We start from the raw sequence: 27,016 nt of genomic DNA on the forward strand, positions 1-27,016 counted from the left end.
GGCTATATACACCCCCTGGATGACAATCTAACCAGTTCAATGCTTTGTGTTTCAGGAGGCACACACACATGCATTCTCTGATTTTTCATTTTTAAGATTTTGATTTTAAAGATATGGAAGAAAAGCGGGTCCAGTCTGGACTCCCGGCATGTCCCTTCTCACCCCACTATGTCGGCGGTGCTGTTAAGGTTGACTTTACAAGGCTGGAGCCTTCACATGCCGCGCTCCTTCAACATCCTTTTCAGGCTCTGGTTTGAAGTGGGAGCCGTCTCGGTCCTCTCTGCTTGCAGGAGACCGGTCTCCATCCGCAGCCCTGTCAGGTTCCTGCTGGACGGAGCGTTTAACCTTCCCTCAGGGACATGGCCCTGCGTCTCAAAAGCTAAGTATTGAGACGTTTTTCAGGGGTCCCGGGTACTTTTATTGAGGGGAGAGTATGTCTTTTGTCGTTACTGTAAATTCCGGCCGGTTCTCGGGGTTTTTCCTGAGAACCGCGCCGAGGGTGCCTGCTCGTCGGCCGCATGTTAAAATCTAGGCCCCGGCTTCAGTTTGGGCCTAGTTTCGGTTTCAGCTTCCCCTGCATGTCATTCATGCAGGGGAATAGTGTGGCGCCGCCCACTGGCCGGCCAGCAGAGGGGAGGACACTCCTTGGCCCTCCGGTTTCCCGCTCTTGGGCTAATCCCCCGCCCCCCTCCTCCTTCCAGCGCCATTTTCTCAGCGTTCTCACACTGATCGGCGCTGGATGCTGCAGCTGCTGCATTTTAGGAAGGCTGACGCTTCACTGGGGGTCCGAGCTGTGGAATCCGGAGGGCACACAGAGAGCGGTCTGGTAAGCCACAACCTCTGGTTGTGGGCTTTTTATTATACACTCTCAGGGCATTCTACAGGAGTGTATTCTTGCTGCAGAGCCTCCACCTCAGCAGCATGTCTGTCACTAGGAGCAAGGCTGCAAAGCTGTACGCTATATGCACTGCATGTAAGCTCATTCTGCCAGAGCCAAGCACATACCCACATTGTGATGCCTGCTCTAACATGGTGGTCCCTCAGCCTGGAGCCTCCTCAGGGGTTCCTCCGGCCGCTCCAGCCCCGGTGGCTGATCCCCCGGCTTGGGTAGCATCTTTTTCCAGAGCTATTTCCCAGTCTTTTGCCGACTCCATGGGACAGCTGTCCCGGACACTGCTGACCATGCATCAGCCCCCTTCTCAGGGCGCCTCTGCTGCTCCGAGCTCTGCAGAGCTCTCAGAGCATGTTCTAGGACCCCGTCCTCCTAAACGGAGACGCAGGGACCCTTCTCCTTCCTCGTCCCACGGCTCTGATTCACGAGCCGAGGTGCAGGGCGAGGAGGATACTTTTACTGTGGGCTCAGACGCTACCTCTATGTACCCCATTGCCTTGTCTGAGGGTGATGCGGATGTTAGTGACTTGATTGCGTCCATTAACTCCGTACTGAACCTCAATCCACCAGTGTCAGAGGAACAAGCCTCTCTGGTAGAGATACATCAGTTTGCCTCACCTAAGAGAGCTAGGAGTACGTTTTTTAACCACTCCAGTTTTCAGGCCACTGTCACCAAGCCCAGGGCCTGTCCTGACAAACGTTTTCCGAAGCGTAGTTCTGATGACCGTTTTCCCTTTCCACCAGATGTGGTGAAGGAGTGGGCTCAGTCCCCAAAGGTAGACCCTCCGGTGTCTAGAATCTCAGCCCAGTCACAGTGGTGTCTAGAATCACAGCACAGTCGTAGCTGTGGCCGATGGCACCTCTCTTAAGGATCCCACTGACCGCCAGGTTGACCTTCTGGCCAAGTCTGTATATGAGGCGGCAGGGGCCTCGTTCTCCCCGTCTTTTGCGGCAGTGTGGGCTCTTAAGGCAGTCTCTGCCTCTCTGGCGGAGATACATTCCCTCACCAGGGACTCTATGCCTGAGATGGATGCCTTAACTTCTCAAGCTTCGGCTTTTTCATCCTACGCCATGTCTGCCATTCTGGAGGCTTCTCACCGCACGGCGGTGGCCTCCGCTAACTCTCTCGCGATCCGCAGGATCTTGTGGCTTCGAGAGTGGAAAGCAGACGCTTCTTCTAAGAAGTACCTTGCGGGTCTCCCTTTTGCTGGGTCCCGGCTGTTTGGTGAACAACTGGATGAAATAATTAAGGAAGCTACTGGCGGGAAGAGTACTTCCTTGCCACAAACTAAAGCCAAGAGACCTGTCCAGGGCAGGAACCAATCGAGGTTTCGTTCCTTTCGTTCCTCTAACTGGTCATCCTCTAAGCCCTCAGCCTCGTCCACTACCGCAGCCAAGGATCGTAAACCCATCTGGCGCGCGAAGCCGCGTCCTCAGAAGTCCGGAGGAGCCGCTGCCACTAAGGCAGCCCCCTCTTGACTATCTGGCTGCGCCAGCAACGTCCTTGGTCGGTGGCAGGCTCTCCCGCTTTGGCGACGTGTGGTTTCAACACGTCTCCGATCAGTGGGTGCGGGATATCATCTCCCACGGCTACAGGATAGAATTTTCTTCCAGCCCGCCAAACAGATTTTTTCTGTCCACCCCCCCCTGCTCCAAAGCCGCCGCCTTCTCTCAGGCCGTGGCATCCCTGCAGGCCAACGGTGTAATTGTTCCGGTTCCCGCCCGGGAACGGTTCAGAGGTTTCTACTCAAACCTCTTTCTAGTCCCCAAGAAGGACGGTTCCTTCCAGCCCATCCTGGATCTCAAGCTTCTCAACAAGCATGTTCAGGTGCGGCGTTTTCGCATGGAATCTCTGAGATCGGTCATTGCATCAATGACCCAAGGAGATTTTCTAGCATCCATCGACATCAGAGATGCCTATCTGCACGTGCCTATCGCGGTTTCACACCAGCGTTGGCTCCGCTTTGCAATCGGAGAGGAACATTTCCAATTCGTGGCTCTCCCCTTCGGGTTAGCCACGGCCCCTCGTGTTTTCACCAAGGTTATGGCAGCAGTGGTTGCGGTCCTGCATCTCCAGAGGTTGGCAGTAATCCCCTACCTGGACGACCTTCTAGTCAAGGCCTCATCCAGTGCAGACTGCCAGCGGAGTGTCTCGCTCACTCTCGCCACGCTCGTTCAGTTCGGGTGGCTTGTCAACCTGCCCAAGTCCACTCTGACCCCGACCCAGGGACTTACGTACCTAGGGATGCAATTCGAGACTCTGCCGGCACTTGTGAAGTTGCCCTTAGTCAAACAGCAGTCCCTTCAGCTGGCGGTGCGCTCTCTGCTGAGGCACCGCCGTCATTCCATCAGGCACCTCATGCAGGTGCTGGGTCAGATGGTGGCGTCAATGGAAGCGGTTCCCTTTGCCCAGTTCCATCTACGTCCCCTGCAGCTGGACATTCTCCGCTGTTGGGACAAGCGGACCTCTTCCTTGCACAGGCTAGTGGCTCTGTCGCCACAGACCAGGAGCTCTCTTCAGTGGTGGCTTCGGCCCCTCTCTCTGTCACAGGGACGCTCCTTCCTGACTCCGTCCTGGGTGATCCTGACCACGGATGCCAGCCTCTCCGGTTGGGGAGCAGTATTTCTCCATCACCGAGCACAGGGCACTTGGACTCCGTCCGAATCAGCCCTCTCGATCAATGTGCTGGAAATCAGAGCTGTGTTTCTAGCTCTCCTAGCCTTTCACCACCTGTTGGCGGGCAGGCACATTCGAGTCCAGTCGGACAACGCGACAGCGGTTGCCTACATCAATCACCAGGGCAGAACTCGCAGCCGCCTGGCGATGTTGGAGGTTCAGCGAATCCTCCAGTGGACGGAGGACTCCAAGTCCACCATATCAGCAGTCCACATCCCAGGCGTAGAAAACTGGGAGGCCGATTTATCTCAGCCGTCAAACCGTGGACAGCGGCGAGTGGGCCCTGCACCCGGCAGTGTTCAGGTCAATCTGCCGCAAGTGGGGTACTCCGGAAGTGGATCTAATGGCATCCCGGCACAACAACAAGGTTCCGGTTTACGTGGCTCGCTCCCACGATCCTCAGGCCTTCGCAGCGGACGCGCTGGTTCAGGATTGGTCCCAGTTCCGTCTGGCCTACGTGTTTCCCCCCTCTAGCTCTCTTGCCCAGGGTTCTGCGCAAGATCAGAATGGAGGGCCGTCGGGTCATAATCATTGCTCCGGACTGGCCCAGGCGAGCTTGGTACCCAGACCTGCTCCGCCTGTCCGTAGAGGTGCCGTGGCATCTCCCGGACCGCCCAGACCTTCTCTCTCAAGGTCCGTTTTTCCGCCAGAATTCTGCGGCTCTCAGATTGACGGCGTGGCTCTTGAGTCCTGGATCCTGACGGCTTCAGGCATTCCCTCTGAGGTCATCTCCACTATGACTCAGGCTCGAAAGTCTTCTTCGGCCAAGATTTATCACAGGACTTGGAGGATCTTCCTGTCCTGGTGTCGCTCTTCCGACCATTCTCCTTGGCCGTTCTCCTTGCCGACCATCCTGTCTTTTCTACAGTCTGGTCTACAGCTAGGACTGTCCCTCAATTCCCTCAAGGGACAGGTGTCGGCTCTGTCAGTATTATTCCAGCGGCGTATCGCCCGACTGGCTCAGGTGCGCACCTTCATGCAGGGCGCAGCTCACATCATTCCTCCTTACCGGCGGCCTTTGGATCCCTGGGACCTTAATCTGGTCCTCACGGCCTTACAGAAACCCCCCTTTGAGCCTCTTAGGGAGGTTCCCTTGTTTAGACTTTCACAGAAAGTTGTTTTTCTAGTAGCCATAACTTCTCTCAGGAGAGTTTCTGATTTGGCTGCGCTCTCTTCGGAATCCCCCTTTTTGGTGTTTCACCAAGACAAGGTGGTTCTTCGTCCGACTCCGGACTTTCTCCCTAAGGTGGTGTCTTCTTTCCACCTTAACCAGGACATTTCATTGCCCTCTCTTTGTCCGGCCCCTGTGCATCGCTTTGAGAAGGCGTTGCATTCCTTGGATTTGGTGCGGGCGCTACGAATCTGTGTCACGCACCGCCGTTTTTAGGCGGTGCACCTCACTGTTTGTGCTAACCGCGGGTCAGCGCAAGGGTCTCTCTGCTTCTAAACCGACCCTAGCTCGTTGGATTAGGTCGGCTATCGCCGATGCCTACCAGTGTTCTCGGGTGCCCCCTCCGCCAGGGATTAAGGCGCACTCGACCAGAGCTGTCGGTGCCTCTTGGGCTTTCAGGCACCAGGCTACGGCTCAGCAGGTTTGTCAGGCTGCCACTTGGTCCAGTCTGCACACTTTTTCGAAGCACTACCAAGTGCATGCTCATGCTTCGGCAGATGCGAGCTTGGGCAGACGCATCCTTCAGGCGGCTGTCGCCCATTTGTGAAGTTAGGTTTTGCCTACTTCTCAGTTTGGTTTATTTCCCACCCATGGACTGCTTTGGAACGTCCCATTGTCTGGGTCTCCCATAAGGAACGATGAAGAAAAAGAGAATTTTGTTTACTTACCGTAAATTCTTTTTCTTATAGTTCCGACATGGGAGACCCAGCACCCTCCCTGTTGCCTGTTGGCAGTTTTTGTTCCGTGTGTTTTCACCGGCTGTTGTTGTAGACACAGTTCCGGTTTTTCCGAGTTTTACTCTATCTCTACTTATGGGTGGATGTCCTCCTTCAGCTTTTGCACTGAACTGGTTAGATTGTCATCCAGGGGGTGTATATAGCCCGGAGGGAGGAACTACACGTTTGAGTGTAGTACTTTGTGTGTCCTCCGGAGGCAGAAGCTATACACCCATTGTCTGGGTCTCCCATGTCGGAACTATAAGAAAAAGAATTTACGGTAAGTAAACAAAATTCTCTTTTTCTGATTTTTCACCAGGACAAGGTGGTTCTGCGCCCCCTTCCGGATTTTCTTCTTCTTCTCCAAAGGTTCCTACCCCGTTTCATTTGAACGAGGACATTGTTCTGCCTTCCTTTTGTCCACACCCAGTTCATAGGGTGGAAAGGTCTCTGCATTCGTTAGACCTCGTCAGAGCTCTCAGATATTACATATCCAGGACAGCCCTCTTTAGGAAAACGGACTCTTTGTTCGTCATTCCTGAGGGGCCTAAGAAGGGACAGGCAGCTTCAAAGGCAACTCTGGCTCGCTGGATTCGCTCTGCGATCCAGGAAGTCTACCGCTTGCAACTCAAGCCCATTCCTAGTGGGCTCATTCCACACGAGCAGTTGGCGCTTCGTGGGCCATTCGGCATCAGGCTTCAGTGGAACAGGTGTGTAAGGCTGCGACCTGGTCTAGCCTACATACGTTTTCAAAGCATTACAGAGTCCATACCCAGGTTTCAGCTGAGGCAAATCTGGGTAGGACAATTCTGCAAACTGCAGTAGAGCACCTTCTCTCAGTAGGTGCTCCAGGCTGTCTGGGACTGGTTCCTAGTCCTTGGGTTGCGTTGTCTTGTTTCTATTTTTCCCACTCATGGACTGCTTTAGGACGTCCCATGGTCCTGTGTCCCCCAATGAGGCATCAGAGAAAAATGGATTTTTGTGTACTCACCGTAAAATCGTTTTCTCTTAGCCATCATCGGGGGACACTGCACCCAACAAAACCACAAAAAAGAGATATATTCTCTTTTTCCCAGGGGTATAGAACTGTTATACCGAAGAAAAGACCCCTTTTGCTATAAATAAATATATAAATTTTATTCAGTAACCACACAAAAAACAGTGCAAGTTAAAATCAATTCATTGATACATATATTATGGTAGGAGGAGGGTCTTTGGGCCTTTCCCTATTCTCCCCCTTCCTAACCGTGGGGGTCGACACCCTAAGACGTCACGCCAAGGTGCCCCCACTCTTCGTCGACTGGCCCTTTCTAGCCCTCTGCTTCACACTAATATGTGCTGCTAATCTATATAAGGGGCTATATCAGGTTACAGTGATTCCCATTCATGCCTATGAGATCTCCCTTATTTACTGATTCCAATGTTCACAGTTAGTCTGGAGCAAACTAATTTCTTTACTCAGAGTGTTTAGGACACAGTCTTAAGTTTATGCATCAATTCCAGAATATTTTCAAAAAATGGATGGATCGACATAGTAGCCCATCCTTTTTATTGCCAAACGCGTTTCCCCTCCAGGACTTTCTATCAAACGGAGGTTCTTCAGGGGCTTGTCCAGATTAGGATCACAGGATCACATATATGGTGAACTGTAACAACAATTTGTCTCAATTAATCAAAAAACCTAGTTATAATTCCACCAGCCCTATATATGACTAGACTCCTTAATCAGTCCATACTTACTAAATATTCCACACATCAAGGAATAAGTCCATCCTTCAATGAGGAATCCTTGATTGCTGAAAAAAAAAATAAAAAAAATAAATATATATATATATATATATATATATATATATATATATATATATATATATATATATATATATATATATATATATATATATATATATATATATATATATATATATTAGACATTTTATTCCAGGGTCTCCCTTCTAAATTCCAACACTTATTCCTCACCCTCAATGGTACTTACTACCGTGTTTCCCCGAAAGTAAGACAGTGTCTTACATTCTTTTTACCCCCCAAAAGTGCCACTATGTCTTACTTTCGGGGTATGTCTTATATTGGAAAAAATCCCACAGCAATCGCAGCAAGTCTCCATGCAATGTACCGTATGGGGACTTGCCGCGATTGCGCCCTAAGTGTACCGCAAGTTAAGGAAACTTAACCACCAGCGGCTGCACATGAGGGCACTGAGGCTGCTGATTTTATATGTTGTCCATGGTCCTGATGTACCACGGACAACATTACTGCAACATTTCAACATTTCTCGGTAGCCGAGCGTTCAGCTGAGCGCCCCGACCGCCGGCATGTGTCAGCTCTCAGCTGAGCGCTAAGCTGCCGGCATGTCAGGGCGCTCAGCTGAGCGCTAAGCCGCCGGCATGTCAGGGCGCTCAGCTGAGCGCCCGACCGCCGGCATGTGTCAGCTCTCAGCTGAGCGCTAAGCCGCCAGCATGTCAGGGCGCTCAACTGAGCGCCCGACCGCCGGCATGTGTCAGCTCTCAGCTGAGCGCTCAGCCGCCGGCATGTCAGGGCGTTCAGCTGAGCGCTTTGCCGCCGGCAAGTCAGGGCGCTCAGCTGAGAGCTGTCACATGCCGGCGGCATGTCAGGGCGCTCAGCTGAGCGCTTTGCTGGCGGCATGTCAGGGCGCTCAGCTGAGCGCCCGACCGCCGGCATGTGTCAGCTCTCAGCTGAGCGCTAAGCCGCCAGCATGTCAGGGCGCTCAACTGAGCGCCCGACCGCCGGCATGTGTCAGCTCTCAGCTGAGCGCTCAGCCGCCGGCATGTCAGGGCGTTCAGCTGAGCGCTTTGCCGCCGGCAAGTCAGGGCGCTCAGCTGAGAGCTGTCACATGCCGGCGGCATGTCAGGGCGCTCAGCTGAGCGCTTTGCCGGCGGCATGTCAGGGCGCTCAGCTGAGCGCTTTGCCGCCGGCAAGTCAGGGCGCTCAGCTGAGCGCTTTGCCGCCGGCAAGTCAGGGCGCTCAGCTGAGCGCTTTGCCGCCGGCAAGTCAGGGCGCTCAGCTGAGCGCTTTGCCGCCGGCAAGTCAGGGCGCTCAGCTGAGCGCTTTGCCGCCGGCAAGTCAGGGCGCTCAGCTGAGCGCTTTGCCGCCGGCAAGTCAGGGCGCTCAGCTGAGCGCTTTGCCGCCGGCAAGTCAGGGCGCTCAGCTGAGCGCTTTGCCGCCGGCAAGTCAGGGCGCTCAGCTGAGCGCTTTGCCGCCGGCAAGTCAGGGCGCTCAGCTGAGCGCTTTGCCGCCGGCAAGTCAGGGCGCTCAGCTGAGCGCTTTGCCGCCGGCAAGTCAGGGCGCTCAGCTGAGCGCTTTGCCGCCGGCAAGTCAGGGCGCTCAGCTGAGCGCTTTGCCGCCGGCAAGTCAGGGCGCTCAGCTGAGCGCTTTGCCGCCGGCAAGTCAGGGCGCTCAGCTGAGCGCTTTGCCGCCGGCAAGTCAGGGCGCTCAGCTGAGCGCTTTGCCGCCGGCAAGTCAGGGCGCTCAGCTGAGCGCTTTGCCGCCGGCAAGTCAGGGCGCTCAGCTGAGCGCTTTGCCGCCGGCAAGTCAGGGCGCTCAGCTGAGCGCTTTGCCGCCGGCAAGTCAGGGCGCTCAGCTGAGCGCTTTGCCGCCGGCAAGTCAGGGCGCTCAGCTGAGCGCTTTGCCGCCGGCAAGTCAGGGCGCTCAGCTGAGCGCTTTGCCGCCGGCAAGTCAGGGCGCTCAGCTGAGCGCTTTGCCGCCGGCAAGTCAGGGCGCTCAGCTGAGCGCTTTGCCGCCGGCAAGTCAGGGCGCTCAGCTGAGCGCTTTGCCGCCGGCAAGTCAGGGCGCTCAGCTGAGCGCTTTGCCGCCGGCAAGTCAGGGCGCTCAGCTGAGCGCTTTGCCGCCGGCAAGTCAGGGCGCTCAGCTGAGCGCTTTGCCGCCGGCAAGTCAGGGCGCTCAGCTGAGCGCTTTGCCGCCGGCAAGTCAGGGCGCTCAGCTGAGCGCTTTGCCGCCGGCAAGTCAGGGCGCTCAGCTGAGCGCTTTGCCGCCGGCAAGTCAGGGCGCTCAGCTGAGCGCTTTGCCGCCGGCAAGTCAGGGCGCTCAGCTGAGCGCTTTGCCGCCGGCAAGTCAGGGCGCTCAGCTGAGCGCTTTGCCGCCGGCAAGTCAGGGCGCTCAGCTGAGCGCTTTGCCGCCGGCAAGTCAGGGCGCTCAGCTGAGCGCTTTGCCGCCGGCAAGTCAGGGCGCTCAGCTGAGCGCTTTGCCGCCGGCAAGTCAGGGCGCTCAGCTGAGCGCTCGGCTGCTGTAACTGTACTGTACTGTAAAGAAGAAAAAAAAATACATTTTTACTACGTCTTACTTTCGGGGTACGTCTTACATTAGCCGACCCCCCCCAAAACCCCCACTACGTCTTACTATCGGGGGTGTCTTACTATCGGGGAAACACGGTAGCAGACAGAGCTGCGTAGATGAATAGGGCATCTGTCTGTGAAGCACTGATGGATAGGCGCTTGCTTAAGTTAATCACCCATAGGGTATAGTCATCCCTCCAATGTGGAGTTATTAGTCACTGCAATACATATACAGATATCTGTTTCTCCAGTGTCCCTCCAACATTGCAAAATAGGATTAGTTCCCCATCAGACAAAGTACTTACTATTGGGTGAAGCGGCATCAATGTGCTGGACGTTTTGCTAGGAAAGCAGATGGTACGCGCCTGCTTATTATGGCCACCCGTGGGGTTTAAATATCCCTCCATACACCCGTAATTTCCGGTCCCTCATGTGGGAGTATTGATTGTCACTCCCCCCAGCCAATCGGGCTGTAAGGTCCTCATGAGGTCACTTCCGGGTACCTTATTTGGTTCTCCGGGACTGAAGCGATACGTCACTTCCGTTCCGATACTCCATAATATTACATACTTGTACGGGGTATAGTAGCTAATAGCATATCCCGCCGGTTGTTTGGGGTCTATGATATAAGCGGCCACTTGTATTGATTGTCTCCTATACACTTATATGCGGAGACAAATAGCGATACGTCACTTCCGGTCCTGAGCGCATCTAGCGAAGTTTATATACCGGTGCGTCGCTTCCTGTTTCTATGGTGACTACGGTTTACCCATATGTCATGTGTGGGGCGGTGTGTCCACGTGACTCCACAGGGCTACATCCACCCATGTTTGATATATATCGGCGACTATTGGTTAGCTGTCAAGACGACTTTCTATAGCTCCACCTCTACTCGTATAGCACCCGAATAGATCGCATAGACACACCTGGAATCCCAATACTATGGATTTTAGATTAGTATGTCAAAGGAGATGGTTTGATATCAGTTAGGACTAAATTATGGAGTGATCTCTTGAAGGAATACTTTGGTGGATTAAATCATGGTTTTGTATATAATTTCTTGAGTCTCACTCCCACCTTATTTGTTATGGTAATCAATAGCTCAATCACATTGTTAAACTGCTATTCAATCTTAAGCAGCCCCTATTTTTCGACACTCTCCTTCCCTTGGAAGGTACCTTATGTGTCTGCTGGAAATTTCTAAAGTTTTAACCTATATGAAGCTCACAAAGCTGAGCTGCTCGTTAAGCCCCTTTTGGATGGGTGGACTGTAGCCAAAAAATCAAACGTGTCTCCCTCTGTATAATGATCTTATCCCAATCTCCCCTCCTTATGCATTTTGGCACTGTCTCAATAATTCTAAAGGACAGAGATCCCACATCGCCCCCATGACAACTGTTCACATGGCGGACAATGGGGGTATCCCTCTTGTTCCTGACATCTCCCAAATGCTCACTGATTCTAGTTCTTAGTTGTCTTTTTGTCTTGCCTACATAATTGAGTGGGCAGGAGCATGTACATAAGTAAACTACCCCTTCGGTTTTACAGTTACCAAAATTTCTATTTTTGTAACCTTTGCCTGTACTAACACTACTGAACTCCTTTTGATGGAGCAATAAATTTACAGAAAGAACATTTCCCACACCTATACGTGCCTACTCCTCTTTGGTCTAACCAGGTCCCTGTCTTTTCGGGGGGGGGGGGGGGATATACAGACTTTGTACCACATGGTCCCCAATCGTACGCCCCCTCCTGTATGTTACTGATGGTGTCTCCATGATGGCATCACCAATGTCCGGGTCACTCCGGAGTATTCCCCAATATTTCTTCAAAATCCCTAACTGTTATTCTGGTCATCAAATGTTCCTATTAACCTCGTTTTACCATCCTTATCATCCCTCTGTCTAGGGACCAATAGTTCAGTCCTCTGGCTTCTCCATGCATGTTCATGGGCCCTCTATATTGTTTCCACAGGATATCCTCTCTGGAGAGATCTATTAGTCAATTATCTTGATTGTTTGTCAAAATCGTCCACCAAGGAGCAGTTCCTGCGCAACCTCAGGAACTGTCCCTTGGGTATGCCTCTTTTTAAGGGGGGTGGATGGTAACTCTTCCAATGTAATAGGTTATTTGTACAATTCGGTTTTCTGTAGACATCAGTTTTCAATCTTCCATCATCATCCTTTTGGATGAAGATGTCAAGAAACGGAATTTTGTCCCCACCTATCTCATACGTTAGTTTAAGGCCCAGGTCATTAGTATTGAGATGCTCGACAAACGAAATAAATCATTCACTGGACCCATTCCACAGAATGATGACATCGTCAATATATCTCCCCCAGAAAGTAATCTGGGGGCTCCATTCTGTCTCTTCCGCACCAAAAACTACAGTATCCTCCTATCAGCCCAGGAACAAGTTTGCGTATGTGGGGGCACAAGGGCTCCCCATCGCTGTGCCCCTGAGCTGGTGGAAAAATTGAGAATAAAAATAAAGTAGTTTCTGGTGAGGACGAACTTCATAAGTTCTTGTACAAATTCATTGTGGAGGCCAAATTGGATCCCACGGGATGAAAGGAAGTGATTAATGGCTCTAATTCCGCAGGAATGGGGGATGCGACTATACAGTGATTCAACATCAATTGATGCTAGTATAGTCTCCTTATCTACCGTCATTCCTTCTAATCTCCTGAGTAGATCCATCATGTCCCTAATGTGTGAGGGAAGGGCCGTAACGAAAGGTCACAGTATCTGGTCAATGTAAGTGCTGCTATTCTGGCATAAGGCGTTGATCCCAGACACGATTGGTCGTCCTTTAAGGGGATCTAACCCCTTATGCACTTTGGGTACTGTGTAAAAGGTGGCTATTCTAGGATTTTTGGGTAGGAGAAAGTCAAGTTCGTCCTTGCTAATCAATTTGTTGTCTTTAGCCTTTATCAATATTGATTTTAGTTCCCCAAGGAAGGTATCCGTTGGATCATGTTTCAGGACCTCATATGTTTGTTTGTCAGATAAAAGCGTCATACACATCTATATATATAATTGCCTTATTCTGTCTGTCTGTCTGTCTTGCTCCAAAATTGTGTCCTTACGGTGACACAAAGCTGATTGGCCGCTGGGCTCGCCATGGCCCCGCCCCCCGCACGGATTGGCCGCTCGCCCAGGCTCCGCCCCCCCACAGATTGGCCTCTCGCCCCGCAGGCATTGGCAACTCTGCCACGCCCCGCCCCCCTCACGCAATGCACGCTAGCTCTGGCCCCGCCCCCCCACGCATTTCCCGAACCGACACGGTCACGGACCCACGACTCCCAGGTGAGTACTGTACCCCTGGGAGCCCACATCAGCGTACGCCGCCAAACCAGCCGACACATACCCTCGCGTTGCTGGGGCTGGCCGGTGTATGCTGGTGTGGGCTCCCGTGCGAGCGGGGAACGAGATACGCTGGTAACCATGGTAGCATAGTTACCAGCGCATCAAGGTCCTGCAGCGGCGGAACATACACACATAACAGCACACACACAACAGTACACACACATACACACACATCAGATCTCACTCACTCTCACACACACATCACATCGCATCCACACACTCACAACATCCTGGGATATCGCTTGCTTCTCGGCGGCGATACTGTGATGTGAGCTTCCAGGACCTGCCGGAGGATCACATGGCCAGAAGCATGTGGTATCTCCGGATGTTGTGAGTGTGAGCGCGTATGTGTAATATCGTCAATGTGTGTGTGCGTGAGTGTATGCGATCGGGTGTGTGTGTGTGTGTATGAGTGTATGCGATCGGATCTGTGAGTGTCGGCAGAGGAGCACGGCGTGCTGGAGGAGGCTGGGAGGAGAGAGGCTGATCCTGGGGAAGGCTGGGATGGGGAGGCTGAGAGAAGAGAGGCTGATGCTGGGGGAGGCTGAGGCTGGGGTAGGCTGGGAGGAGAGAGGCTGATGCTGGGGACCGAAAAGGCTGATGCTGGGGGGAGAGAGGCTGATGCTGGGGGGAGAGAGGCTGATGCTGGGGGGAGAGAGGCTGATGCTGGGGGGAGAGAGGCTGATGCTGGGGGGAGAGAGGCTGATGCTGGGGGGAGAGAGGCTGATGCTGGGGGGAGAGAGGCTGATGCTGCGGGTAGAGAGGCTGATGCTGCGGGTAGAGAGGCTGATGCTGGTGTAGCATGGGGGATGGAGCACGATGGGGGGTGCGCAGCATGGTGGGGGATGGAGCACGTTTGGGAGTGCGCAGCATGGCGGATGGAGCACGTTTGGGAGTGCGCAGCATGGGGGATGGAGCACGATGGGGAGTGCGCTGCATGGGGGATGGAGCACGATGGGAGGTGCACACCTCCCCTCAACACACACACACACACACACGCGCACTGCACAACACACCACACACACACACTGGGAACCACAAACAACTGCCCTACACAGACACCCACACACACAGACAACGCTGCACACACAACACCCAACACACAAACACCGCGGCACACACAAATATACGCACATACCGCACAACACACATTGCACAAAACATACCTCCCCCCCAAAACACACCACACACACACAAACCGCGCAACACACACACACACAACACGCTACAGACACACAGCGCTCCACAAACAACGCAACACACAAACACTTGGTAACTACACACAACAATATAATATATATATAATATATATATATATATATATATATATATATATATATAAACAAAAATCATACATGAACTACACAATACGTAAATTCTAGAATACCCGATGTGTAGAATCGGGCCACCTTCTAGTATGTAAATATTCATCCCTGTTCATAATGACCGTATTTCCGCCTTTATCAGACACTGCACCCACCCTGTTGCCCTGTTGGGCCTTGGTTCTCTCAGTACCTTATTTGGTTATGACTTTTTTTTTTTTTTTTTCTCATGTTGCTCTGTTGAGAAGTTTTACTGGCTTTTTCTCCTACTGCTTGTGTACTAAAACTGAGCTTGCCTGGCCTGGCCAGGGGGTGTATACTGCAGAGGAGGAGCTATGCTTTTGCATCTACTTAGTGAGTGTCCTCCTATGGATAGGCAGCATAACACCCATGGTCCTGTGTCCCCCAATCATGGCTAAGAGAAAACAATTTTATGGTGAGTACACAAAAATCCGTTTTTTACATTACACTTTTCTCAGTTGGGGTAGTGAAACCTGATAACACTTCTGAGAATATATATATATATATATATATATTAGTGCCTTGCGAGAGTATTCAGCCCCCTTTAATTTTTCAATTTTTCAACCTTTTCCCACATTTCAGGCTTCAAAGATAAAGATAAAAATTTTAATTTTATGGTGAAGAATCAACAACAAGTGGGACACAATTGTGAAGTTGAACGAAATTTATTGCTTATTTTAAACTTTTATAAAAAAATGATACTCAATATTGTGGCGTGCAATATTATTTGGCCCCTTTAAGTTAATACTTTGTAGCGCCACCTTTTGCTGCGATTACAGCTGCAGTCGCTTGGGGTATGTCTCTATCAGTTTTGCACATCGAGAGACTGAAATTCTTCCTTTGCAAACAGCTGGAGCTGAGTGAGGTTGGATGGAGAGCGTTTGTGAACAGCAGTTTTCAGCTCTTTCCACAGATTCTCGATTGGATTCAGGTCTGGACTGTGACTTGGCCATTCTAACACCTGGATACGTTTATTTGTGAACCAGTCCATTGTAGATTTTGCTTTATGTTTGGGATCATTGTCTTGTTGGAAGACAAATCTCCGTCCCAGTCTCAGATCTTTTGCAGATTCCAACAGGTTTTCTTCAAGAATGGTGCTGTATTTGGCTCCATCCATCTTCCCATCAATTTTAAGTATCTTCCCTGTCCTTGCTGAAGAAAACTAGGCCCAAATCATGATGCTGCCACCACCATGTTTGACAGTGGGAATGGTGTGTTCAGGGTGATGAGCTGTGTTGCTTTTACGCCAAACATATCGTTTGGCATTGTGCCCAAAAAGTTCAATTTTGGTTTCATCTGACCAGAGCACCTTCTTCCATATGTTTGGTGTGTCTCCCAGGTGGCTTGTGGTAAACTTTAAATCACACTTTTAATGGATATCTTTGAGAAATGGCTTTCTTCTTGCCACTCTTCCATAAAGGCCAGATTTGTGCAGCGTACGACCGATTGTTGTCCTATGGACAGACTCTCCCACCTCAGCTGTAGATCTCTGCAGTTCATCCAGAGTGATCATGGGCCTCTTGGCTGCATCTCTGATCAGTCTTTTCCTTGTTTGAGATGAAAGTTTGGATGGACGGCCGGGTCTTGGTAAATTTGCAGTGGTATGATACTCCCATTTCAATATGATCGCTTGCACAGTGCTCCTTGGGATGTTTAAAGTTTTGGAAATCTTCTTGTAACCAAATCCGGCATTGAACTTCTCCACAACAGTATCACGGACCTGCCTGTTGTGTTCCTTGGCCTTCATGATGCTCTCTTTGCTTTAGGCCTGCGCCACACATCCGTGCCTCCAGCACGTGTTTGTCATTTTTTACACGTACCGGCGGCACGGAGACATGTACAGCAATGCTACCCTATGGTAGCAGGCACACACACGTAAAACCACACGGAACGTGTGTCCGTGTGCGTTTGTACGTGTGTGCGATTTTCAAAGCGCTGACATGTCAGTGTTTTCTCCGGCAGCACGGGTGTTACACGGCCCGCACCCGTACCACACGGGTGTAGTGTGGATGCGGTCCCGTGTGACACGCGCCGGAGTAAACACACATGTCAGGGAAAAAAATAAAAAACATTAACTCACCTTCTCCAGCCCTCCTGTCTCTGCCGCTGCTGCCTCTTGCTGCCGACCGCCGCTCATTATTCTCATTGAATATTCACTTCACTGCCTGGCAGCAGCAGCAGCGGGGAGACGGGAGGGCTGGAGACCGAGGATCAGCACCACGGACAGCAGCGCGGACATCAGGAAGGACCAGGTGAGTATAATAATTACCGGTTCTACGTGTGCTATCGCGGATAGCACACGTAGAACACACGTGTCACGCACGTACCAGAGACACGTACTTACCTGCACGCAACACGCAGGGGAAATACGTGTCTCTCGGCACGTGCGTGAAATTCACGTGAGTGTGGCAGAGGCCTTAAACAGAACACTGATACTGTCACAGAGCAAGTATATTTATATGGAGACTTGATTATACACAGGGGGTTTATATTTATCATCATCAGTCATTTAGGAAAACATTGGATCATTCAGAGATCCTCAATGAACTTCTGGAGTGAGTTTGCTGCACTGAAAGTAAAGGGGACGAATAATATTGCACACCCCACTTTTCAGTTATTTATTTTTTACAGAAGTTCAAAATAAACAATAAATTTTGTTCAACCTCACAATTATGTCCCACTCAATGATTCTTCACCATAAAATTTAATTTTTTTTTTATCTTTATGTTTGGAACCTGAAATGTGGGAGAAAGTTTAAAAAATTCAAGGGGGCCAAATACTTTCGCAAGGCACTATGTGTGTGTGTATATATGTGTGTGTATATGTGTGTGTGTGTATATATATATATAATATACACACCGTATGTTTCGGACCATAAGACGCACCCTGGCTGTAGAGGAGGAAAATACATTTTTTAAGCAAAAAATGTGGTCATGACACGGTTATGGGACGATGAGCTGCTGCTGACACTCTATGGGGGTAATTTTAAAAATAAAATAAAACAAAGTCTCACAGCTGGGGGCTGGTATTCTCAGGCTGGGGAGTCTCACGTTATTGAGAGCCCCCCAAGCCTAAAAATATCAGCCAGCAGCCGCCCAGAATTGCCGCATCCATTAGATGCGACAGTCCTGGGACTTTTCCCAGCTCATCCCGATTGCCCTGATGCGGTGACAATCGGGGTAATAAGGAGTTAATGGCAGCAGCCCATAGCTGCCACGAAGTCCTAGCTTAGTGATGGCAGGCGTCTGAGACAACTCCCCCTCCATCACTAAGCTGTAAGTGAAAGAAAATAAACACAAACACATAAAAATCCTTTATTTGAAATAAGACAAAAAAACACCCTCTTTCACCACTTTATGAACGCCTTTAACACCCAGGTCTAATGTAATCCACACGATGTCCCACGACGCATCCAGCTCTGCTACATCTAACAATCACAGAGAGCAGCCATAGAATACGACTGCTCTCTGTGTGGGTCAGGCCGCAAGTGAAGTGAGCCGCCGGGATCAGCAGTGACTCCAGCTGTCACCGCACATCACCTGACTGAAGTCACCGCGGATCTCTGTCACTTCAGCCGCGGCCGTATTTGCGGTAACAGCTGGAGGACTCCCGTGGTATACTCACCTCTCCTCACTCCACGCAGCATCGCTCGCTTCCTGTGTGCCAGCTGACCTGTGTGGAGCCGTTTGTACAGAGATGACGTCATCGCTGTGCTCACCGCTCTCCACACAGATCAGCGAGCCGGCAGACAGGAGGACACAGTGATGCTGCAGGGAACAGTGAGTTTACCGTACTTATTCACTGTCCCCCATGCTGATGAAGGTTGCACGGTGGCCAGTGAATATAGCTGCAAATGATCACTCCAGGCTGTAGTTGCCTGGGGTGATCACGCAGGCCGTCCGTTTTTAGTATGCGCGCATCACCCGTCCATCATCCCACCCACCTGTCAGTGCCTTCTTCAGCGCTGAGAGATGGACGGGATGATGGGCGTTCATATCAAATGAGCGGGCCCACGTGGTCAGGGTCGCGTTGCTACAGCCTGCTCCTGCCTCTGATGACCCGCTCCACCACCACCGCACCGCAGCCATCGGACTATAAGACGCACCCCCCCCAAAAAAAGTGCGTCTTATAGTCGGAAAATACGGTACATACGAATGTGTGCGTGCGTACACACACACACACACACACACACACACACACACACTCTCTCTCTCTCTCTCTCTCTCTCTCTCTCTCTCTCTCTCTCTCTCTCTCTCTCTCTCTCTCTCTCTCTGCTTTATCACACTGATGAAAGGGATTGGACCCCTTTTTTTTTTCTCTTAGGTCATCAGTGTCTGATTGGGAAGGTTACGACACTTGGGCATTTTATTTTACATTTTTTGAGCAAAAATTTTAACCAAGTCATCCAATAACATTAAGGTTGTATGGATGGACCCTAACTGATGTCTCTATGTGCCCAGTGAGGCCTCAGATGCAATGGGGAATAAATAGGAATCGGGCCTCAGTCATAATGAAACCTTTTGGGAATGAGGGATAATGGAGCACAGTAGAGAAGAGGGCTACACCCCCAATTCACACTACAGAGCTCTCCTGCTGCTGTCCAGTGTATGTATATGTATGTATATGTATGTATATGTATGTATATGTTTCTATATTGCCACAGCTTATTTGTGTCCCTACATAGTAGTAGTATCTAATGCATTTTCCCATTCTTTATTGATTAATTAGTCCCCGACCATTTTCTAATCCGCTCCCCGGTGCGGTCGGTCGGTGATGAGCCTTACAAGTTGCTTTCTATTGAGAGATTTAAATTCTACTAATGTCCAAAGAAGAAGAAAACAAGTGTGCGACCTACAATACTTCACTCATCCGTTTTGTGCCTTAGGATCATCCAGGACTCCCCGCTATAGAATAATCAAGAATCCAGAGGACTTGGTAAAGTTCATTGCAGACCTAAAGAAAACGCATAAAAAGGTATTGGATCCAGGCTTGTTATAGTATTGCCATTAGACTGATTGTATCGGCTATTCATGTGCTAAGGATATAGGTTTGTCTGTAGCTACCCATACACATGTGATGGCTATTGCGTGAGCATGAATAATGGGGGAGGGCAGACAAGTAGGAAACGTCCAGCCATGGTAAAGGCTCTGCTCACGTCTCATGTTGAGGATACACTGGCGGCATACTGGATGTCGAAAGGATCTCCCAGTGTGTACCTCAGCTGTAAGGCATGTGTGGGACATGTTACCTATATGCTTTAAAGTTAAGAAAAAAAAAATGAAAAAATTGTGGGTTTTTTGTTTTTTTTTATACTCTATCCCACTTAAAAGGGAAGTATAGGCTGCGGTTTCATTTACACTGGGGAAGAGACTGTGGGAAATAAAATAAAAAATAGTATGTTGTGCGAGCACAGACCAGCGTAGGTCAGCGGGGTTTGTATATGCTGGGTGGTTTAGGGTCTATGGACATGCTGGAGGGATACTTACTGCCCTGTTAGATGGGCGGCCGGGTGCGGTGGAATTCGTGACAGAAACTGCCAGTTTGCTGCAGTACAGCCCTGGTACAGTTCTCTGCACCGCCTCCGCCCCTCTAGTACAGGGGAAGGGTTGCTGGGGCTTGTAGTGCGGGACACTTACTTGGAGACCAGGGCTTGTTCCATCTTCAGGACCGCTTCCCAGCTGCCGGTTGCAGCAGGTCCCACTGCCCTCACACACCACAGACTGACCCAGACTTTTCTGAACAAAAACATCTGTTTACTTGTAACATCTCACCAGTGGTGAGCACATCGCTTTCTAGTTACAGGGTACATCATTGTTAATAAATACTGTCCTTTGGACACACACTCTGGCTTTCTCTTCGATCGTTGCCATTAGCGACAGGAGCCACTCTTAATTTGCACATTTTGCTGATCGACTGCTTCCCTGGTACTCTGGCCCCGGTTAGGGTTCCTAAGGTCCTCTTCCTCCCCTTTTAGCTTCACTATCCACAGCAGAATCAACCGTCTTTCCGGTTAGTCAGGTCCTACACTTCTCTCAAGAGCGTACTGACCTTCCGCTGATTGAAGGGAATCGTCCGGTATCCAACAGGGAATGGCCACCACCCGGAGTCGACTCAGAAGTTTTCACCAAATTAAAGTTATTGGGGTTTTCCTCCACCACCCCTCTCACAGATGCAGTCTGTCGCTCTCCGTCAGGGACTCTCCTCACCAACTGACTCCTTAACTGTTGTTTTTCAAGCTAAGTCCTCCCCTTCACTAACTCCCTCCAGCCCGGGAGCACCAGGGAAGCAGCTTACACATTGTGACCACCTAGTGGCCGTTTAAAAACATTACACCAGAACATAAACTTTAAATTTTGCATTTCATACAGAGTGGATTGGCAGGTCTGGGGAGGCCGAGCCTTACACCCCCTTACAGCCCAGTGCCCGGCTTCACTTTAACCCCTTCAGCCCCCAGCCTGTTTTCACCTTAAAGACCCGGCCATTTTTTGCAATTTTGACAAGTGTCACTTTGACAGGTTATAACTCTGGAACACTTCAACGGATCCTGGCGATTCTGAGATTGTTTTTTCGTGACATATTGTACTTCATGTCAGTGGTAAATTTAGGCCGATATGTTTTGCGTTTATTTGTGAAAATTTCGGAAATTTGGCGAAAATTTTGAAAATTTTGCAATTTTCAAAATTTGAAATTTTATGCCCATAAATCTGAGAGATATGTCACACAAAAAAGTTACTAAATAACATTTCCCACATGTCTACTTTACACCAGCGCAATTTTTGAAAAAAAAAAAATTTCCGTTAGGAAGTTAGAAGGGTTCAAAGTTCATCACCAATTTCTCATTTTTCCAACAAAATTTACAAAAAAAAATTGTTTAGGTACCACATCACATTTGGAGTGATTTGAGAAACCTAGGCGACAGAAAATACCCAAAAGTGACCCAATTCTAAAATCTGCACCCCTCACTCTGCTCAAAACCACATCCAAGAAGTTTATTAACCCTTTAGGAGCTTCACAGCAACCAAAGCAATGTAGACGAAAAAATGAAAATTTTACTTTTTTAACACAAAAATGTTACTTTAGCCATAAAAATTAGTATTTTCACAAGGGTATCAGGAAAAATGCATCATAAAATGTATCGTGCATTTTCTCCTGAGTACGCAGATACCCCATATGTGGTGGTAATCAAATGTTTGGGCACACAGCAGGACTCGACAGGCAAGGAGCGCCATTTGAATTTTTGAGTGCAAAATTAGCTGCACTCATTAGCAGACACCATGTCTGGTTTGAAGACTCCCTGAGGTGCCTAAACAATGGAGCTCCCCCACAAATGACCCCATTTTGGAAACTAGAGCCCTCAAATATTTTTTCTAGATGTTTGATGTGCACTTTGAACCCCTGGGGGCTTCACAGAAGTTTATAACGTTGAGCCGTGAAAAGAAAAAAATTTTTTCTTAACAAAAAACTGTTGCTTCAACCAGGTAGCTTTTTTTATCACAAGGGTATCAGGAAAAAATGCACCATAAAATGTATTGTGCAATTTCTCCTGAGTACACAGGTACCTCATATGTGGTGGAAATCAATTGTTTGGGCGTACGGCGGGGCTCAGAAGAGAAGGAGCGCCATTTCACAGTAAAATTGATTGGAATTATTAGCAGACGCCATGTTTCATTTGGAGACCCACTGAGGTGCCTAAACAATGGAGCTCCCCCACATGTGATCCCATTTTGGAAACTAGACCCCCCCCCCCCCCCCATACAAAAAAAATTAGTTTGGCGAAATAAAAAATACAGACATCAGTAAAAAAAAAAAAAAAAAAAAAGAGCGCCTGCCACTAAGACCAGTGCCAAACGTGAGAGCAATGCACGAGTCTCGCATCGCATCATCCACTGCAGTCTGGAAGCGAGCAACTGCGCTGGATAATGCGATGCGAGAGGGCGGGGTGGCAGATGAGAAAGGGCGCAGCGGATGGAAGATGGGAAAGGGCACAGCGGGTGGAGGAGCGGCAGAGGATGGGAAAGGGCGCAGCGGATGGATGATGGGAAATGGCGCAGCGGATGGATGGGAAATGGCGCAGCGGATGGATGGGAAATGGCGCAGCGGATGGAGGAGCGGCAGAGGATGGGGGGGGGGAGGCGAGATGGGGATACCTACCTTACAGGATGGATCTAGGCAGCAGGATCACAGCAGACAGAAGAGGCAGCAGATGAAGGAGGCAACAGATCGAGGAGGGTGAGAGGGGGCAGTAGATGGAAAATGGGAGAGAGCAGGCAGCAGATCGGGGAGGGGGGCAGAGTCTGATGGGAGAGAGAGATGGCACATGGAGGAGGGGGGCCCCTGGGGGGAGGGTGGCTTGCAGCACATGTGGGGGGAGGGTGGCTTGCAGCACATGTGGGGGGAGGGTGGCTTGCTTGCAGCACATGTGGGGGGAGGGTGGCTTGCTTGCAGCACATGTGGGGGGAGGGTGGCTTGCTTGCAGCACATGTGGGGGGAGGGTGGCTTGCTTGCAGCACATGTGGGGGGAGGGTGGCTGGCTTGCAGCACATGTGGGGGGAGGGTGGCTTGCTTGCAGCACATGTGGGGGGAGGGTGGCTGGCTTGCAGCACATGTGGGGGGAGGGTGGCTTGCAGCACATGGAGGGATAGGTGGTGTGGCGATGGAGAAGAAGGGGCAGCCGATGAAGGAGGCGGCGGCGGCCGCCGATCGGGAACAGTGGGGGCCGATTCGGGGGCAGCAGCGGCTGAAAAAGGTGGGTGCGGGGACAGTGGCGAGCATGGCGGCGGGGACAGCGGTGGATCGGGAGCGGCGGCGGGGACAGCGGTGGATCGGGAGCATGGCGGCGGGGACAGCGGTGGAGCGGGAGCATGGCGGCGGGGACAGCGGTGGATCGGGAGCGGCGGCGGGGACAGCGGTGGATCGGGAGCATGGCGGCGGGGACAGCGGTGGAGCAGGAGCATGGCGGCGGGGACAGCGGTGGATCGGAAGCGGTGGCGGGGACAGCGGTGGAGCGGGAGCATGGCGGCGGGAACAGCGGTGCATCGGGAGCATGGCGGCGGGGACAGCGGTGCATCGGGAGCATGGCGGCGGGGACAGCGGTGCATCGGGAGCATGGCGGCGGGGACAGCGGTGCATCGGGAGCATGGCGGGGACAGCGGTGGAGCGGGAGCATGGCGGCGGGGACAGCGGTGCATCGGGAGCATGGCGGCGGGGACAGCGGTGCATCGGGAGCATGGCGGCGGGGACAGCGGTGCATCGGGAGCATGGCGGCGGGGACAGCGGTGCATCGGGAGCATGGCGGCGGGGACAGCGGTGCATCGGGAGCATGGCGGCGGGGACAGCGGTGCATCGGAAGCATGGCGGCGGGGACAGCGGTGCATCGGGAGCATGGCGGCGGGGACAGCGATGCATCGGGAGCATGGCGGCGGGGACAGCGGTGAAGCGGCAGCAGCGGCGGGGCGATCGGAGACAGCGGCAGCAGCGGCGGGGCGATCGGAGACAGCGGCGGGGACAGCGGTGAAGCGGGAGCAGCGGCGGGGCGTTCGGAGACAGCGGCGGGGACAGCGGTGAAGCGGGAGCAGCGGCGGGGCGATCGGGGACAGCGGTGAAGCGGGAGCAGCGGCGGGGCGATCGGAGACAGCGGCAGCAGCGGCGGGGCGATCGGAGACAGCGGCGGGGACAGCGGTGAAGTGGGAGCAGCGGCGGGGCGATCGGAGACAGCGGCAGGGACAGCGGTGAAGCGGGAGCAGCGGCGGGGCGATCGGAGACAGCGGCGGTGAAGCGGGAGCAGCGGCGGGGACAGCGGTGAAGCGGGAGCAGCGGCGGGGCGATCGGGGGCGGGCGGCGGGGACAACAACTTACCGCTCTCCTCGGCTTCCAGGGACGGTCACAGGCCGCAGATCCACATTGATTGGAGAGAGCGGTCACAAGACCGGTCTCTCCAATCAGAGCTGGGGGCGGGTGAAGCATCGATCACCCAGCTCCAGCCAATGGCCAGTGCTACAGCAGCACTGATCAGGGCTGGATTTCAATGTTCCAGCCATTTTCAATGGCTGGAACATTACAGTGGCTGTAATTGGCTGAGCGGCGTTCGTCAGCCAATCACAGCCTCTGTAGGTTCGGGGAGGAGGCACCACCCCTCCTGAGGTCAGGCAGAGGTCCCCTCCTTCCCGAATCTACCGTTTAAGTAAACAAATTTCACTCCCCGGGGCTCCGGGACCGCGATTTCGCCATGACGTACTGAGTACGTCATGGGTCGTTTAGCACCATGTCACCATGACGTACTCAGTACGTCCAAGGTCGTTAAGGGGTTAAAGGAATTGTCCACTACTTTCTTTATCGTTCCTTTGGGAGACCCAGACCATGGGTGTTTAGCTTCTGCCTCCGGAGGACACACAAAGTACTACACCTAAAAGTGTAGCTCCTCCCTCTGAGCTTATACACCCCCTGGTAGCCAGTCCTAGCCAGTTTATCGCTTTGTGTTCAGGAGGTCATACATCCACACATGCATTCTCATCTGATTGTTTGACTTTTGGAAAGAGTTTGAAGAAAAGCGGGTCCATGTCTGGACTCCCGGCATGTCCCTTCTCACCCCACTGTGTCGGCGGTGTTGTTAAGGTTGATTTACAAGGCTGAAGCCTTACATGCCGCGCTCCTTCACCATCCCTTCTGGGCTCTGGCTTGAAGTGGGAGCCAGCACGGTCTCCATGCCTGGCAGGAGTCCGGTCTCCATCCACAGCCCCTTGAGGATTCTGTTCGACCGGAGCACTCATCCCCAGGGACATGGCCCTGCGTCTCAGCAGCTAAGTACCTGAGACGTTTATGTTGGGGGTCCCGGTTCCTTATTGTACGGGGAGAGTATGCTGTATGTGATTGTTTTTAACTTTTTCGGTGGGTTCTCCAGCTTTTGCCCGAGAACCGCGCCGATGGTGCCTGCTTGTCGGCCTCGCCGCTTAAATTTAGGCCCTGGCTTCGCCGGAGGCCTAGTTTCGTTTTCCTGCCCTCGCATGTCACAATCCCCACTGCTGGGGCGTCCCTCCTTCCCGGCAGGTCTCTATAGCCCTCCAGTTCCGCTTTTTTATAGGAACGCCCCTAGTCCCGCCCCCTCTCTTCGCTCCGGCGGCCATTTCTCAGGCAGAGTGCACTTTGCTCTGGGACATCCTGCATTCTGCATCTCTGCTGAGGTGCTGCGCTCTGGGGGACCGGGCTTCGGGATCTGGAGGGCACACAACACCGCGCTCAGCGGTCTGGTAAGCCACAGCCGGTCTCCGGTTGTGGACCTCTGTATATTCTCCCTGGGGTTCATTCTCTGCAAAGCCCCCACTCCAGCAGCGTGTCTCACACAAGGAGCAAGGCTCCAAAGCTTTATTCTGCATGCACTGCATGTAAGCTCCTGCTGCCTGAGCCGAGCATTTATCCACACTGTGATGGTTGCTCTAACTTGGCGGTGCCACAGCCTGGAGTCTCACCCCCAGTGGTCTCTCAGGCTGCTGCTGCACCTGTGATTGAACCCCCGGCCTGGGTAGAGTCCTTTTCTAGGTCCATATCCCAGTCATTTGCTGAGTCCATGGGACTTTTGTCCAGCACTTTGATGAATATGCATCAGCCCCCCTCACAGGGTGCCTCGAATACTCTTGACAGAGGACTCCTATCCTCTGACCTCTGTCCATCAGAGCTCACGGAGGATTCATCATCTGATCCCAGACCCCGTCCTTCTAAGAGAAGGCGCAGGGTTTCCTTCCCCTCCCCATCCCACGGCTCTGTCTCAAGAGCTGACTCTCAAGATGAGGAGGATGCCCTCACTGGGGGCTCAGAGGCTATGTATCCCATCGATTTCTCTGAGGGTGACTCAGATCTTAGTGATTTGATTGCTTCTATTAATTCTGTGCTGGATCTCAATCCGCCAGTGTCAGAGGAGCAACTCTCTTTGGCAGAAAAACATCAGTTTACCTCGCCTAAGAGAGTAAAGACCACTCCAGTTTTCAGACCGCTGTGACCAAACCCAGGGCCTGCCCTGACAAACGCTTTCCAAAGCGTGGTTCTGATGACCGGTTTCCATTTCCACCTGAGGTGGTCAAGGAGTGGTCTCACTCCCCAAAGGTAGACCCTCCGGTGTCTAGGCTCTCAGCCCGGACCGTTGTCGGTGGCTGACTGCACCTCACTTAAGGATTCCACTGACCGTCAGATTGACCTTCTGGCCAAATCTGTGTATGAAGCTGCGGGGGCCGCGTTTTCCCCGACTTTTGCGGCAGTGTGGGCTCTCAAAGCCATCTCTGTTTCTCTAGAGGAGATGCATTCCTTCACCAAGGAATCTATGCCTGAGATGGTTACCTTAACTGCTCAGGCTTCAGCCTTTTCATCTTATGCCATGTCTGCCATGCTAGAGGCTGCTCACCGCACTGCGGTGGCTTCAGCTAATTCTCGTGTTATCCGCAGGATTTTGTGGCTTCGAGAGTGGAAGGCAGATGCTTCTTCCAAGAAGTTTCTTGCTGGGCTCCCTTTTGCTGGTTCACGGCTGTTTGGTGAA

General features: G+C 52.0%; 1 protein-coding gene across 3 annotated transcripts in view; it reads left to right on the plus strand.

Moving 5' to 3' along the window:
* OS9 (OS9 endoplasmic reticulum lectin) overlaps positions 1-27,016 on the plus strand; it is a 175,273-nt gene that overhangs the window by 98,802 nt on the left and 49,455 nt on the right. For all 3 annotated transcript variants that reach the window (XM_075337094.1, XM_075337096.1, XM_075337095.1), the window contains one exon: positions 19,382-19,470. In XM_075337094.1, the coding sequence (XP_075193209.1) occupies positions 19,382-19,470 (89 nt within the window). The remainder of the gene's footprint in view (positions 1-19,381; positions 19,471-27,016) is intronic.

This window comes from Anomaloglossus baeobatrachus, chromosome 2 (genome assembly GCF_048569485.1).
Source record: "Anomaloglossus baeobatrachus isolate aAnoBae1 chromosome 2, aAnoBae1.hap1, whole genome shotgun sequence".
In the NCBI taxonomy this organism is placed as follows: domain Eukaryota; kingdom Metazoa; phylum Chordata; class Amphibia; order Anura; family Aromobatidae; genus Anomaloglossus; species Anomaloglossus baeobatrachus.